General features: G+C 43.4%; 1 protein-coding gene across 1 annotated transcript in view; it reads right to left on the bottom strand.

Moving 5' to 3' along the window:
* The window catches only part of LOC126191214 (COBW domain-containing protein 1-like), a 524,606-nt gene that overhangs the window by 197,143 nt on the left and 310,374 nt on the right, over nt 1–17,089 (bottom strand). The window contains exons 8-9 of the mRNA XM_049932014.1: nt 10,503–10,547; nt 3,459–3,518 (exon numbers count right to left, since the gene is read on the bottom strand). Coding sequence (XP_049787971.1) covers nt 3,459–3,518; nt 10,503–10,547 — 105 coding nt within the window. The remainder of the gene's footprint in view (nt 1–3,458; nt 3,519–10,502; nt 10,548–17,089) is intronic.

Here is a 17,089-nt window from a genome sequence, read left to right as displayed (position 1 = left end):
ATAGTGCGACTGTAGGGACTTTCTCGCGCACGCCTCCCGCGAGACCCACATTCTCACCTTGTATGTCCACAAACTACATTCGTAGTGTTCCACCCCAACACACTCATTATTCGTGGAATACATTCTTACCAAGTCCCGTAAGAGTTCGGGGAATATGTGTGCATCCGCACAGAAGATGAAGGTCATGGCCGGTATTGCCAGAACTATACACTTATATCGATATGGTGTCTGTTCTTCCGGACATGTCCGAAAAAAATATCTGCATCATCCTTAGCCTTGTTTCACCGAAAGAGAAAAACAAGAGGAACAACGGATGATCATAAAACTGTGGCACAGGTCAAATAGAGTCTTCTCCAATTCAAATGGTAGTAGGTATTTATGGTAATTGTTTTACAGGACAGAATCGTTTGGCCATCGGTCTCTTCGTAGCGTGTAAGGCCCACGTCACACTGAAATGGCGTGGCGCCGACGTCTGGCGGAGAGGTGGCGCTCTTTCGCGACACCTCCAAGTTATACAAATGCAGTAAGTCACACAGAGATGGCGTGGCGGGGTCACGTCGCTTCGTGGTCCATGCCACATCCCTCTGTCGGCACGTGGTGGAGACGTCAAACTGGCGCACTGCTGTTTCCATTAACTTGAAGTCATGTCATGTGCCTCTAAAAATATTATTTTATGTAGATGAAGCAAAGCTACCCCCATCTCTGTAGAGTGTTTCTCAGTGAAACTTTAAATTTTCGAGTAAAGAAAAACCACAGTTTTGGGATTTAAGACTGCTCTCCGCTATGGAGTCTTTCTCATTTGATTTTGAGGAAATTATTCGGGGAAAAATTAATACGTAAATAAAATAAAAAACCCAAAAATAATTTTCGGCAGTTTACAGTCCGACATCATAGCTCGATAATGAACTGGTTTTATTTTCGTTATCGCCTATAATTATTGTGATACTTCTCAAATAAGTAAACTTTCGGGTATATTTTGAAAAGTATGCAGTGAAAAATGTAGTCTCTGGCCAGTTTACAGTTCGTGTATTTAAGGACACAGGATACTGCGTACGAAATATAGCTAAATATCGAAATTATTTTTATCGGTGGAAGGAGAGCGACACCTCTTTATGAAGTCAGTTGCAATCACATTTTAAGTTAATATTGCGTTAAGAGTTTTTTCATTTTAAAACTAGAGGAAGACAATCGCAAATCCAGCAGCCGAGTCAGTTATATACTGTTTACGCAAATTTTTCTTATCTTCACTAACGCTTTCAGTCACGACACGTTCAATAACTATTTTCGTTCACATGTTGTCGAAAAAATGGCGTATTCCTGCGAGCAACGAATGAGAAGTGGGACTTTGCTGTTGATATGACTGAAGTATTCTGTGTTCTGGATGTGTTATCCATACCTACTTTATGCTGACACTTTTTGGGCTTTCTTGACGCAGGCAGTGTATATGAGATAAAACGCAATTTTACATCTTTTTGTAACAGTTACGATACAGTTAATTAGGCTATCTTCGAAAAAATAGCACTATCTTTGTTATTTTCCTGGACGGACAACGTTGAATCTGTGATGTTGCAAAGTTATACTCCTGAAGTGCCCAGGTTTTACAGTATCACTCATTACAATAACATAAACCTTATTTTGAGAAAATACAACGACACAAGTCAAAACACATAATGTTTACAGCAATATAAATCAGCACAGGCAACAGCAGATATACGGAAAAATTTAACACTATTCCTGTCGCAATTGCACTAATCATGTACAGTCAGCATTACATCTTCTGTCCTCAGTCCAATGGGTTTTGCCAGACAGACGTGCAAATCCACTATTCAGTTGGTACTGGCTCACAGAAATTCCGTTTTTCAGCTGGGATACGTTGGGAAATGTTAAGTAAGGCTTTCTTCTTGGCACTTTTAACTGGCAGAATTTTATCACACAGGATGAGGAAAACTAAAATTTTATCTAGCAGTAGATTTCTTTTCCTAGCACCTCTCGACTTATTTGCAATGTTTTGACAATTCCGTAGTTGCTGAACGTTATGCCTTTTTCTTCCCCTAGATGTGGTAGGGTCGTCAGATGAAGGGCGTAGCCAGACATATTCAGTTATTCTGAATGAACCTCTGTGCAATCCGCGTCTTATGCATCTTAAAATCCTCTGGTTGCATCTTGTACGGAGGGATTCCGTCGTCCTTGGCGTTGGCAATGACTGGAATCCAATTTTCTGGGTAAAATATTTTATTGCTCTCTTTAAGGGCAAAATCTTTATCATATGTTAGGAAACAGCCCTATCACGAGGAATTTCTCGTCTACTGCTGTGAAATATTTACGGACGATCAGATTTTGGAAAAGTGTCGACTATTATGAAAATCTCGCAAAATAAGTAATGTTTAGGCTTACGTTCAAATGAAAATCATAAAAAAATCAGGAATTATGATCAAAACATTCCAGTTTTGTTGATTTTCTCTAAATGCTGTCCTTTAGTTTATGTAACACAATATAGAAATACTTGTGAAACATCCGTAAAAATATTAGTAACGTTACGAACACATGTACAGATCTTTCATTACGTCGAATGTGCCATATTTCTTCCCTTTTCCAACCATAACGGATATTCCCCATATAAACTTCGCTGCCCAACATTTATGAGTTACAAAAGATCCAGTACATCAGTATCCTCGTGTGATGAAGACGACATATTGTAATCCACTTGTAGTTCCATCGTCCCGCCACTCTCTGACAGCACCTCTCCAGTGTGAAAAGCTCACGTCCCTTCCGCGTCACGGTCCTGACTCGCCGCCGCCAGGCGTCGGCACCACGAGATTTCTGTGTGAATTGAGCCTAAGCAGTTCAGTGCCTGCATTTCTCATGTGGCCACCATGCACGATGTCAACTTGCTATAAAAGACAAACGACGAATTCCTGGAGTACGTTACTGCATCAACATCAACTTTTTCGTATCATGGATGGTTTCATCATCACTTTTGTAGCGATGATGGACTCGTCGTGGTGCCTGCAGAGATTGCCACACTGTCGAAGATATTCATTTCAGTCACTTTGCTTTTAGCTGTTAATGTAAGTACAGTACACTGTTCGAAATGTTCAGGGATTTCTAACGTCACCTTCGCAATATTAGATCTAATTAAAATCGCTCATATAAACTGTCGTCCAGAAAGTTCTACATTAAATACCAACATCAGGGAGAAAATCAATTTTTCATTTACTGGCAGTGGCTGAAGCAAGTAAGCTACTTAGTGACGTAACGTTAAAAGTGACACTAAAACTATTAAAATTAAAATATACAATACATAAATCAAAATAAACAAAGCGTGAAATGGACAGAGCAGCCTAAAATAAGAAAGAAGAAAACAATCACACATATTTCAGCAAAAGGAAAGATAAAGGGGAGGTGAAGCAGAGATGGTGACCGTGAACACTGTCAAAAAGAAACAGTACTTCGCTAACCTTTCATCGTTGCCGCCAGTGCTGTAGGCTCTGAGGTCGAGAATTCGGTTGAGGTCCACCCTGCAACATATCACAATATTTTTAATCATATAAGTCTTAAAATGGAAGTAGAGGAGTATCTAGATGTGGGAGTTGCTTGTAACATGCAAACAATTAGCAATACACAGTTCACAGTAGCGGCCGCCGAAAGTGAAAAGGAATTGAGCCCGGCGCTTAATGGAATGAGATGAGTGTTAACTGATGATATGTATTCGACGAAATTCCTACTTGTCATATCCATGCGAATGGATCACTAACTCCTGCGCTGAGGGTCTAATTGGTGGGCCATTCGTTTGGAACAGAAGTCACAGCTGGTGGTGGGGGCATCCCCAGAGGTATGGAGGGGGGTGGGGTCCACGTGTCGAGTCTTGGCGCTGCCCCTCGCTGCCACATACGAGCGATCCTGACGTATTTTTGCTAATTCTACATGCCACGCAGAGCTCAGTTGCAAACAGATGCCACGGTTAACAAGTACGTCGTGTACTCCTATTTCCACTGCCACTTTGATGACCGAATCGCAGAACGTGTTCAAAAAACAAACATGTAGCCCTGCCGTCGCTGTGTTCTGCCACTGCAGACTTGTCAATCTGCCTAGACTGAAGTTCCTCACATGTTCTGAACCTATTTGCGAGACGCACCGCTACGTCTGGCCGATGTCCTGCATGCCACATTTGCACCTGATGCTGTAGACAGCAGGTGACCATAGCTCTAGTTGGGATTTGACTGACTCAAACATATTCTTGATTTTACCCGTTGAGCGAAATACAGGACGATCTTGTCAACCGGGACAGCGATTTACAACTGAGCTTTGCATGGAACGAGGTGTTGGTAAAAATACATCTAAAACGCTATGGTGTGAAAGCGGCGACGACATGAACAGAATAGACCGGCCGCACCAATACTCAACGGCCAGACCCCCTCCACCCTACCATCTGCTGCGACATCTCTTCCGGAGGCAGGCGACTGGCCCGGTCATTGGGTCCTCGGCAAAAAGTTAGCGGTCGAACGGCTGCAAAGGAACTAAACAAACATAAACGCGACACTTCCCCTGGAAATGTCGACTAGGAAAGTCGTCGAAACGTTGCGACAACACGACTCGGCTGATAACCCGAGAAGATTTCGTCAATGAAATTGGCCGAGAAAGAGTGCAGTCCCATATAGTAACGAAATAATTAGGACCTTTGATATATGGTGTTACATCAGGCTGATGGGTAGATAGGCGAAAAAATTTAGCCGCCCTACTACTAGAGAATGAGAAAAAATTGTCTAATAAAGAACATAATGAAACGAAAAGACAAAATGGTTGACATAATTACATACGTTGATCCAGTCTGGTGATAAGCAGCTCCAATACATCTGCAAGTTGCAAACAGCAAGGTTTTACAAGTCATAAGCAATGCTCCACTACACATACGCGCCATGGACATGCACAATGAATTCTGTCTTGACACCACTATGGAGCTGATCCAGAAGTTAGCCGCATGTCTGTACAGGAACTCAAGAAAATCGAATAATCTCTTCGTTCTAAACTAGGAAAATTAAGATCACAACTACAATAGACCAAACCGCTCTTTAGCAGGGATAGCCGATCGCCTATGACTACTTTCAACTGACAAACTCACTGAACAAGAGGCCGGTGACCTCCTGTATTACAATAAAATGGCTTCTACAGGGAACCTGACAACACAAAATTCACAGAACACATTTTGCATGGATCCCAAATGGCCTTGTTGCCCATGGGCAGTTCGTAAAGAGATGTTCCATAGTTGTACAAGCAACGGTATGGTATGCTCGGGAAATGGGAGTAACGAGGGGCTAAAAAGCCTGATGCACCATGAGAAGCTGCCGCTGGATGGTAAGTGGCAGTTAACCAGTCTCACCACAGAGACTCGGTATGGGGCTGGTCCTGTAAGTGCATGTGGCCAGCCTCATCCCCTCATGGTGGACAACATCAGTGACTTTCAAGTATGAAGCCCTCACTGACCCACACACTGTGCACACATTGTGCAACCGTGATCAAAGAAAGTCCTATAAAACTTGAGCACACGCGGCCTGTCTGCCCCCAGAGGCCTGTGGCTACAATACTACAGTGACTCCTGGGCCCTTGCCTTCAGGTCTTTCAGGTGTGCTAACTACGACAGCTTGGAGTCAAAAATGAGGCCCAAAAACCGCACAGTGTCTTTAAAAGGGGCAATGGTGCTCCACATACGTTCTTAAGCTTAAAAAAATAGACAAGGACGATTAAAATGAGCACACACCTACTTCTCCACACAAAACGTAAAACCAGTCTGTGCAACTAATTCCTCCAGCTTATTCAATGTAAGTTGCAACTAAGATCGCAATACTGGAGGAGGAACAGAAAACTGAAAAATCGTCAACAAATAAGGAGCACTGTACCGGACTCCTTACTGTAGACATGAAACTGCTGATGGCTTTGGCAAAGACGGAAACACTTAAAACACTGCCCTGTGCGACGCCTTTCTCCTGCTCTAAAGTATCCGACAGCACATCACTAACTCGGAGCCAAAAGCGTGGTTTGATAAAAAGGACTGAATAAAGATGGGGAGATGGCCACGGGCTGGAGGTGTCTCCAAGTTGTATTTACGTAGTACTGATATGAAAAGTATACCTACACAATGCTGTTTACATAGGAAAGCCTGCAAGCCTGCTGAAGAGCCGTCTCTAACAAGGTCAGGTTGTCGACAGCAGATCGAAACCTCCTGAGTCCACACTGGGAGCGACTTAAGAGCTGCCTGGTCTCCAATATCCAGACCATTCTCTCCAAGTCTCTCCTATACAGCTTGTTAAGGCAATGCCCTGGTAACTACTTGGACATGTTCAGTCCTTTCCTGGTTTGAGATGAAGTACCAAAATCGCCTCCCACCACGGACTGAGAAAGTGGCGTGTCTACAACATCAAGTTAAAATATTATTTCCTCAGACACTGGTTTCAAGTTCCGCAGCATACTGCATCGGATTTGGTCGTGACTGGGTACAGTATCACTAGCTGCAGATAGTGCCAAATCCAGCTCCCTTATACAGACTGGGCAGTTAAAGGACTCTGAATTGTTAGATCTGAAGTGCAAAAAAATGGTTCAAATGGCTCTGAGCACTATGGGACTTAACATCTGTGGTCATCAGTCACCTAGAACTTAGAACTACTTAAACCTAACTAACCTAAGGACATCACACACATCCATGCCCGAGGCAGGATTCGAACCTGCGACCGTAGCAGTCGCGCCGTTTCGGACTGTGCGCCTAGAACCGCTAGACCACCGCGGCCGGAGGAGTGCAACTCACCCCATTCCATGGTGGCATGGTAACGATAGTATGCTGGATCCTGGGTAGCAGTGGCAGTAGTCAGGCAAAATACTCTGCCTTTGTCTGTGCAATGTCTCCATGTGTCGTTTGGAGACATTCCTGATCCAGCAACGCTGCTACATGTAATGGACTGCCTTTACCGGAAAACTTCTGGATAGCTTTCCATACTTTTATAGAACAAGTGGAACGACTGATGGAGTGCAGGAACATTTGCCATGACGTTTTATTGCTATCCTTAATTACGCGTCGAGCCTTGGCTCTCATGACTCGAAAGGCTGTGAGGGTGTTCTCTTGTTGGGTGACATTTAAACCATCGAAGAGCTGCATGCCTCTCCCGTATTGCTGAAAAGCACTCATCACTTCACCAAGGTACAGTTCGTCTCCTAAAATGGCTTGGGTAAGTCAGTGGCATAATGGACCACTTGTCAGATATGGTCCACCCATTCCTGGGCGCTTTTGCAGTGTTCAAACACAGCCAACAGGGTGAACAGTGTCCACTTAGCCCTGCTGACCAAGCATTTTGGTGGCTTCTGTTCAAGTAGTCCTCCCTCCAGTAGGTGAATGAGTTGGAAATGGTCATTGGAATGAAGGTCGTCAATGACTTCTCACAGAACAGAGACCTCGAGGGCTGAAGCGCAGAAAGAGAATTCAATGGCTGAGAATGGCCCAGTAGCAGGGCAGAAATGAATGGGTGTTCCTGTGTTAAGGATGCACAGTGCCTGAGACGTCATGAGCCTCTCCAGAACCCATCCCCAAAGACAAGCAGAGGTCGAGCCCCACAGGACAGTGAGAGCTTCAGAGGCTATTGCATCATGCAAAAGTAAATAAAGTGAGCAAACATTATTCCTCCGATACACATGATTTTCAGCTTCAGCTTCTTGCCTGTCAATAGCCAAGGGGGAGGGGGGTGGAGCAGAGGGTTGGTGCACGTTATCTACAAACACAGCGACCTCTCCTTTGGCCCATTCCCCAGTCAGGTCATCACAGCATATAGCCCTGAAGGATATGGGCATCAGACACTTTAAAATGTGTTTCCTGCAAAGACAAGCACAGGGGGCGTTCATTTCCTCCAAATGTGTTCTGAACCCATTAATGTTCCACTTTAATATAGGAGCCATCTGTCACAGGGGTTGCACTTTCACCCTGTCCTCCTGCCATGGAGGTGAGGCCGTAGTTAGTGGATGTTCAGTCTTGGGGCGAGATGGTTGCACCAGTCTGATGTCAAGGTCCATTAGCTTCACAGAAGAATCTTGGGAGATGTCAGAGAGAATGATGTAGATATCATCAGATAGTGTACTTCCTGATTCCGGCAATTGTGTAAGCCTGACCTTTGATTTTTTGCCTTCAGTAAGCTTTGGCTGTGGTAGTGGCTGCACTGGACAGTGTACCAGACTGAAACTTTGGAGGGGCTGGGAGGTCTGCAATGGTGGCAACCATGGCCTTTTCTGAAGTTCTTGGAGGAGGTACAGGTGACAAAGTAACTGCAGCAGCACAAGTGCATTGGCAAATGCAGGTGCTAGTGATGACACTAGCAGCCTCTGTTTGTGTAGCAGCACTGGCTTTCTGCACTGGATGTTTAAGAACTGAAGCAAAGGAGGTAGTGAACGTTGGAAGCAGCATGGCTTTATACATCATTTTAGCCTCACCATGCGGAATGTGCTTCATAGTCTAAAGCTCTTGTTATCTTCTGTTCTTCCAAACATGCATTGCATTGCCAACTCCAGACAGGGTGACCTCCAGAGCAATTCCCACATTTGAATGAAGATGAACAAGCAACTCCTTCATGGGCAGCCATGCCACATTTGCCACAAGTCGCTTCTCCCTAACGCCCAAGAGTAGTATGCCAAAGTGCTGGCATTTGAAGCAGTGCGTTTGGTTGGAAATAAAAGGCTGCACTCTTAGGCAAAGAAAACTTGTCTTAACGTGCTCACCAAGTTTTGTGCTATTAAATGTCAGGATAAAGGAGCCGGAATATACAAAGTGCCCACCACCCTCTTCATGATGTTTAGCACTCCACGACGCCTTCTGCAGCCCGCTCATCTTTCAATTCCTCCTTGCGAATGTCCACCAGATCCCCGCACATTACAACACCTTTGCTGTAATTGAAGGTGCTGTAAAACTCAGTTTCGATGGCATATTCCCAAAGTATTGCGTTTTCTGTATGTTCTTAACTTGTTGGAAACAAGATATTTCTACTAATAGTGCCCCATTATGCAATCCCTTAACTTATTTTAAAGTGCCAGTGATGCCCTCTAAGACTTTTTGAATACAGAAACGCGAAACTTTCTCGAAGCTGCCCTCTTTCCTTTTAACAATTAAAAATACGTTCCGATGACCAGCATGCGTTGTGTTACTAGATCTCAAAGTTTTTGAATTAACTCCCAATCAGGACGACTGGTTACATAAGCTATCTTGTTTGACTGGGTCTTTTTACCGACCAGTGGCCCACCGTCCCCACTGGAAGGAAAATAAGAGAATTTCGAGGGTTCCATACCGGTGCCAAGAGCAGCTACGTAAATAAATGTCCACCTACACAGACTCCCGCATGCCCACGTAAGCCTTACACAACTGAGGTGCGGCAGGTATCCCAGATGTTGCCCGCTAATGACTGTCGCGGTGGCCGCTGAAGCATGCCCAAAGCTTACGGTGAAAGAGGACTTGCGATACTTACCAGTCACCAGCTCAGCAGCCACAGGGATTCTTACATTCAAACAACTGTCGTCGAGATACTGTGTTATGTACATTAACGTACACGCAACTACGTTACACCACGCACATATTTAGGTGTGCAATTGGTTTTCACGGTGACCACAACTGCGATCCCAACAATGTACCTTTCTGTTACTAGAGCATCTGTTCAATATGTCTCTCACATGAGATTCTTCCACACCTTCAAATATCACTTGCATGGTTCGAATCTCGTAGCAGGCCATTAAATGTCTGCGAGTTTGGTTGCCATACGTTTCTCTATTTGTGTTCAATAAATGACAGAACGAAAAAATACCAGACAAATGTCCAAATTGTCCTTAATAGGTAGAACAGTTTGCAGTATACGCAGAGATGGTTAAGCCCATTTAGCTTAGTTACACAGACTGATGTTCCATATTTCATTATTTTCTATATAGAATTTCCTATCTATGTTTCGTTTTTCTCCACAATGAAGATTAGCGTAACTACATTGCATTGGGGCATTCCATGTGCTGAGAATGAATAACAAATGGAAGACGGAACCGACTGTGACTCAGAAGCCACGGAAGGAATGAAGAGGAGATCAGAAGTCTACAGAAAAAGACAGCGCTAATGGTCAAAGAACAGTCTTACTCACGGGAGAAATCGACAGAAATGTTACTAAATTTGAACACATAAGAAAGTGATATAATACCTGGTAAAACCTCTTCAATCATACGTATCCTCTGATACGCAATTTAGATTGATTCTAGTATACAGGTAAATGCAGATTTACACTAACAAGCAAAGATAATCGGATAACCAAGATCGAGTGGCGCTTTCAAACCGTTCAGCTTCGAATTCACCTGACAGAACACTATTTTATGAAGCGGGCGAAAAATTTAAATGAGATAGAATATACGATTTATGGTGGACTGTGGCGCAATTACAGCGACATTCTACAGACTAAATCCTTGAATGTAGAGACTACTGCGAAACATTAGGCGTGCCGACTTACCTACAGCGCGTCGTCTCAATCACCCCAGCAGCCGAGTTGATGCACCTGTTGACAACAGAAAACAAGCATTTTTTAAGTGATGTAGACGATCGACTGTTGTTAAGAGGTACAAATAACTCAACATGAGATAGTTTTCTGCCACAACAAATATGAGTCACAAGTGATTGCTTTAAGAAACCAGAAGGTGGTCATTACTAATAAATCAATAATTACTACATGTATATGGGAGCCACAAAGCAAGAAGTGATGTGGAGATGCCTTTCTTTACAGTACGTGAATCCTGAACTTCACTATATTTAGAAAGAAGCTTTTCCTTCTGTAGAAGACCCAGATTCCTGTGTTATTGTTTAAGTTGTTTTGAAACTGCTCACAGACGATTGGTATCTACGGTGTCTGCTGATTCTCGTTTTTCGATGAACTTCCTCAGCTGCTTAAGTTGACAGTTCAGTGTTAACTTCGAAAACATTCTTTTTATCTAAAAACAAGAGCCGGCCGGAGAGGCCGTGCGGTTCTAGGCGCTACAGTCTGGAACCGGGCGACCGCTACGGTCGCAGGTTCGAATCCTGCCTCGGGCATGGATGTGTGTGATGTCTTTAGGTTAGTTAGGTTTAATTAGTTCTAAGTTCTAGGCGACTGATGACCTCAGAAGTTAAGTCGCATAGTGCTCAAAGCCATCTGAACCATTTAAAAACAAGACATTTTTCTTTGTCACAAAATATCTCTATTGAGAGTACGCACATAATATATGATTTTTGATGAAGGGCAGCCTTTTCAGTGGTTAATGGGGTAACAGCCAGTATGACTGACAGATGTGCCGCTGTATTAGTGCAATCCAAGGTCAAGTGACTTCACAATATAGTCTTCACAATATAGTACAACTGCCCACAGCTTCTAAGCTGTGAGTGTCCTGGGTACAAGTCCCATCATGTCCCATTTCCTTAAATATTATCTGACTTAAGAGAAATTTCGCAATGACGTCTAATAACAATAGTGCAATTGCATCAACATCTACCTAGACAAATCTAAATAAGAGCCCACTACTCCCATGTCTACCCCTATGGGAACCAACAGTACTGCCCTTGTCCCTCCGTGGCAGCCACCCCTTCTGCCGACACACCTCTCTGTAGTACCCACCCCTGCCACCCCCCTTTCCCGTCTGCGGCCTCCCGTAAACCCCGCGGCTGAGGTCCCGTCCCTGATATCGGACAGATGCTCAGATATTACCCCCACCATTTTAAATATATATAAATCTTCTGTAAGAGTTTGACGTAATTAGATATTAGTTTTAATCAGTGTGTTCTACCCTGTTATGGGCTACAGGGCTTGATGATGTGCATCTACATCATGTCTGAAAACCATCTGAAACCACATGTTTTAAAATAAACATTTCATTTACTTCACAACCCATCATCGTATATGACGTAACACAATGTGTCAAGCTACAATATAAGTGGGTGATAAGGTCGTATATCTACACTGTAATAAATATACAATACAATCATCCATAAGCAGATGTTTTGCAGCAGAGAATAAAAGTATGATTCCTTGAAATACTCCTGTACCATGTTTGCATCACATTGGAACCACTACATATTATAAACAATCCATGTGCACACAATAGCATCTGACTAAATGTAATTCATTTCTACAGTACAACTGCCACAGCCATTTAAAAACAACCATAACGAGCTGCAATAATGCCGATCTCACATATTTCGTGATGTGATAGTTCTTGAATTTAAGCATGGATAACAGTTTAGCACACACATACAAACCAAACGCACCCTAAAAGCAAAAACTGCCACACATAATGGCTACACAACAGCTGCTGCAGGGAATCCATGCATATATATATATGTGTGTGTGTGTGTGTGTGTGTGTGTGTGTGTGTGTGTGTGTGTGTGTGTGTGATCGAACGTATCCGGACACCTGGCAGGCCGGCCGCTGTGGGCGAGCAGTTCTAGGCGCTTCAGTCCGGAACCGCGCTGCTGCTGCGGTCGCAGGTTCGAATCCTGTAACGGACATGGATGTGTGTGATGTTCTTAGGTCGGTTAGGTTTAAATGGTTCTAAGTCTAGGGGACTGATGACCTCAGATGTTAAGTCCCATAGTGCTTAGAACCATTTGAACAACTGGCTGAAAATGACTTACAAGTTCGTTGCGCCCTCCATCGGTAATGCTGGAACTCAGTATGGTGTTGGCCCACCCTTTGCCTTGATGACAGCTTTCACACTCGCAGGCATACGTTCAATCACGTGCTGGAAGGTTTCTTGGAGAACGGCAGCCCACTCTTCACGGAGTGCTGCACTGAGGAGAGATATCGATTTCGACCGGTGAGGCCTGGCACGAAGTCGGCGTTCCAAAACATCCAAAAGGTGTTCTATAGGAGCCAGGGCAGGACTTCGTGCAGGCCAGTCCATTACAGGGATGTTATTGTCGAGTAACCAACAGGTGGCTCGATCGTGTTGAAAGATGCTATCGCCTTCACCGAAATGCTCTTCAAGACTGGGAAGCAAGAAAGTGCTTAAAACATCAATGTAGGTCTGTGCTGTGATAGTGCCACGCGAAACAACAAGGGGTGCAAGCCCCCTCCATGAAAAACACGACCACACCATAACACCACGGCCTCCGAATTTTACTGTTGGCAATACACACACTGGCAGACGACCTTCATTGGGCATTCGCCATACCCACACCCTCCCATCGGATCGCCATATTGTGTACTGTGACACGTCACTCCACATAACGTTTTTCCACTGTTCTTTCGTCCAATGTTTACGCTCCTTACACCAAGCGAGGCGTCGTTTGGCATTTACCGACGTGATGTGTGGCATATGAGCAGCCGCTCGACCATGAAATCCAAGTTTTCTCATCTCCCGCCTATCTGTCATAGTACTTGCAGTGGATCCTGATGCAGTTTTGAATTCTTGTGTGATGGTATGGATAGATGTCTACCTATTACAAATTACGACCCTCTGCAACTGTCTGTGGTCTCTGTCAGTCAACAGACGAGATCTGCCTGTACGCTTTTGTGCTGCTCGTGTCCCTTCACGTTTCCACTTCACTATCACATCGGAAACAGTGGACCTAGGGATGTTTAGGAGTGTGGAAATCTCGCGTACAGATGTATGACACAAGTGACACCCAATAACATTGTAACACTAATATCGATTAGAAGTAGGTTTATATTATGTAGCTGTGTATCTGTAATTACGAAATGTTTATTCTTTGTTGATTAAAGTCATTGATTTGTGGCAGGAAATTTAAAAATACTGTAATGGATATATGGGAAAAGCTAAATGATGTTTAAAATAACGAAATTTTATAATATGTGTATATTTAGAAGAAAAAAATCGTATATTGGAAGCTGGTTCATGGTTAGGGCACTTGTATTGTAAAATGTAAAAGACGCAGGGAAGTCCCACCGCAACGGAAGTGGCTTGGCGCGATGTAAAAGGTGGTTTTGGCGGTCGGACTAGGTGGCTCCTTGGTGTGGACGGTACGTAGTCAGTGGCTAACCGTTGCGCGGTACACATCGACGGTGCCAAGGGAGGCAATCGGAAGCCGCTTTGCAAGGAATTTTGAATCAGATGTGGATTTGGCTGTTGCATGGTACTCGCGGCAATAAGGAATGGCTCAAACACATTAAAAATCCGTCGCCAAGAAGAAATTGTACAAAGCATTCAAACATCAAGAGCCGTGAGTACAGTTAGCCGCCACGTCGCTTGCCACCACTACTTCGCCACTGCTCCACCAACTATATGCGTACAGATGTATCAGAGTGTGGACCAGTTAATTTTTGCGATTGGTTTTAGTAATAATCCAAGTGCTATATAGTGTGTTTAGAACCATAACTCTTATCCTGAACATGAACCTGTGCAGGATCCGCTCCTACGTGTTTATAAAACCGAATATCCTGTTTCAATGCACTATTATTATTTATTTATGTTTGTCAGATGTGCAAGTATTATTAAAAATGAAGCTAGTTAGAATTTTACTAAAATACTCTCAACTTATTGCAAAGTATCGTTTTGCAAAAATCCAGTGCCAGACTGTAAATGTTACTGTCTAAAACACCTGCTTCACAGGTGATGAAAACAGGCAGATAAGTTATACTCATTTGAAACTTAATTTAGCTTTGATTACTGTCATGAACGAATTTTTTAAGTTAATTGAGCTCAGTGTTGAATAATTTGCCTTAAAAAGAAAAAAAACATAAATTATTCCAAGCGAAGATAAGAATTAAATTTAATCGAACTGAATTTTGGCAGCTGAAATAATCATAGAGTTTGACTAGAGATACAATATCAGTTTATGGGTCCCCACCATATCTTCTCATATGAGAAAGGTAATTGGAATAGTATTGCTACTAAGGAAATCTGATACATTTCCATAAATGGGGGCATAAACAGTGTAATTGTGGTATTATTTATTTTATTTGTGGTATTTATGTGTCAGTTAAGTCAGAACCCCCTCCAGCCAAATTTAGTTCTGCAGTAACATTTCAGTACTGATCCAAGTAACATTCTTGAGTGTAGCTCTTATTAGTGTGAGTTTGGTATAAATGTTGGTTTCTATGATTACCAGTACGTGGAGTACTGGTGACTGCTGCTACACACAGCTGGGAGTGCCCTGTGTCTGTTTGTACCCTGCGTACTATTCAAAGGGAAATATTAATGAAAGTAACTTAAATAACTAATATTTAATTTTGTTAAAGATATATTTCCAAATTCATGTGCCTAATTGTGTTGACGACCGTTCATTTTTCATTCGTATACGAAATTTACTACTTTCATTAAACACCAAAGTTTAAAGCCTCTTTAGTTTTTCTGTTAAATTGACCATATTCAAAATTACTGTGCAATACCTTTATCCGTTAGATATACACGCGCGGTCAAAATTATAAATCCTCTCAGAGGGTAACATTAGCTTATGTCTTGAACTATGTTTTTTGGGGTGTCCGGATACTTTTGATCGCATAGTGTATGTAACTACATGTTCTTAACGTTACTACTAACTACTCTTTTTTAGTTAGTTCATTGTTACTTGAAATCGAGCGTGAGGCGTACAGGGTTTTTGTGGGTCACCCCGCATATCGTCTTGTAGAATAGTGGTGATGGTAATTCCTGGAACTATCGGGATTCGTACAGGCTACCTTGGGGTTGTTCGCTATTGCAATATCGTGCATTAATGGTCTCGACTAGGGAGATGGAGTGTATAAATTGTCGCCGAAATGAAATTCTCCACTCGCGATATGCAGACGCACAGCCGGTTGTTGGGAGAGAAACAGATTAGCGCGCCAGTGAGACGAGGGAATCCGCAAAGGGCTGTTCCCGGAACGGAGGAACAGCCGCGCGGCGGTCGCAGACGGCGGCAGGCAGGAAGTGCAGCGGGCGCGGTGACCAGGTCGGCGTCGCGACGCCGTCACAAAAGGCAGGCGTCGGGTCTGCAAAAAAACCGCCGGCGCTCACAATGAAGAGCGAGCCAGCGGCCGGGGCGGGGACTCGCCCCGCTTAGCCAATAAACTGGCCCGCGCACAATGGCGCCGCGCGAAATGAAATTGTGCGCCCCGGGCCGGGCGGTCAAAGGGGCCATCGCTACAGGTAATTGTGTAGCGGCAGACAAAGAAAAATACCGGCCGCTCGCCAAGGTGATATTGCATAGGTGCAGAAACTAATCGAGGCGCCGACAATGTAGCGCCGCTGGTAATTAGCCCGCTGGAATTTATATCACGTCCGCCGCGCGCCCGAGGTCCGAGGCGATACTCGGCAACTGTTGGCTTTCGCCGACCAACTCGACGGGTGACTAAACTCCCTGCTCTTCGCGCGTTGCTCTGTAGGCGGCTGGGCGGCGCTGCGCCGTCCACCACAAAGGGACGGTGTGTCCTACTGGTCACAGACACTCCCTTCCCTCTCGGTAACCGCTACAACGGCTATCATTGTAGAGTTGTAATTCACTGCTGAATATTTTTCAAAAATTAAGAAAATATTTATTTTACAGTGTTACAAGGTACATGTTGAGGTCAGTAATTGCATGTAAGATTTTTACTCAATCATTTTCAGCGTTATTCACTTATTCGTTTAGAAAATAAGATAGCGACGACGTGTTTCAACAACACATTGACATCCTCAGATATTTACAGCAGCAGTTCGCGTTCAATTTTAATTTTTGTATTTACTGATTTCAGACAATTATGTCTCATAATGACATAGGACTTTTGTGCGACTTCATTACAAAATATAAAACACAATGTATTACATAGTCAAACTGTATAAAGATAAGCAACAATTTTTCAACAGACTGGTTTACAAATTACATTAGTCTGATTGTACCATTACAATGAAAAGCACATATTTCAATATTAAAATATTTTAAAGTAACAGTTCACAAAAGCAGATAAAATGGCAAATATATTTGGCAACAGACGTAGTCATGAAACAATTGTAAGAGGTACTCGAAGACAAGAATAATCCTTATTTTAAAATATTGTACAATTCTTGGATGATTGTATTTACCATAATCTGATAGTATATATGTCCAATGTCCTCTTTAACGGGGCCAGAATCGCAGCTTGGAGTGGGTATTTAT

The sequence above is a fragment of the Schistocerca cancellata genome, chromosome 6 (assembly GCF_023864275.1).
Source record: "Schistocerca cancellata isolate TAMUIC-IGC-003103 chromosome 6, iqSchCanc2.1, whole genome shotgun sequence".
Taxonomy (NCBI): Eukaryota; Metazoa; Arthropoda; class Insecta; order Orthoptera; family Acrididae; genus Schistocerca; species Schistocerca cancellata.
The sequence above is the reverse complement of the archived record's forward strand: the minus strand, read 5'-3'. Positions and strand labels throughout refer to the sequence as shown.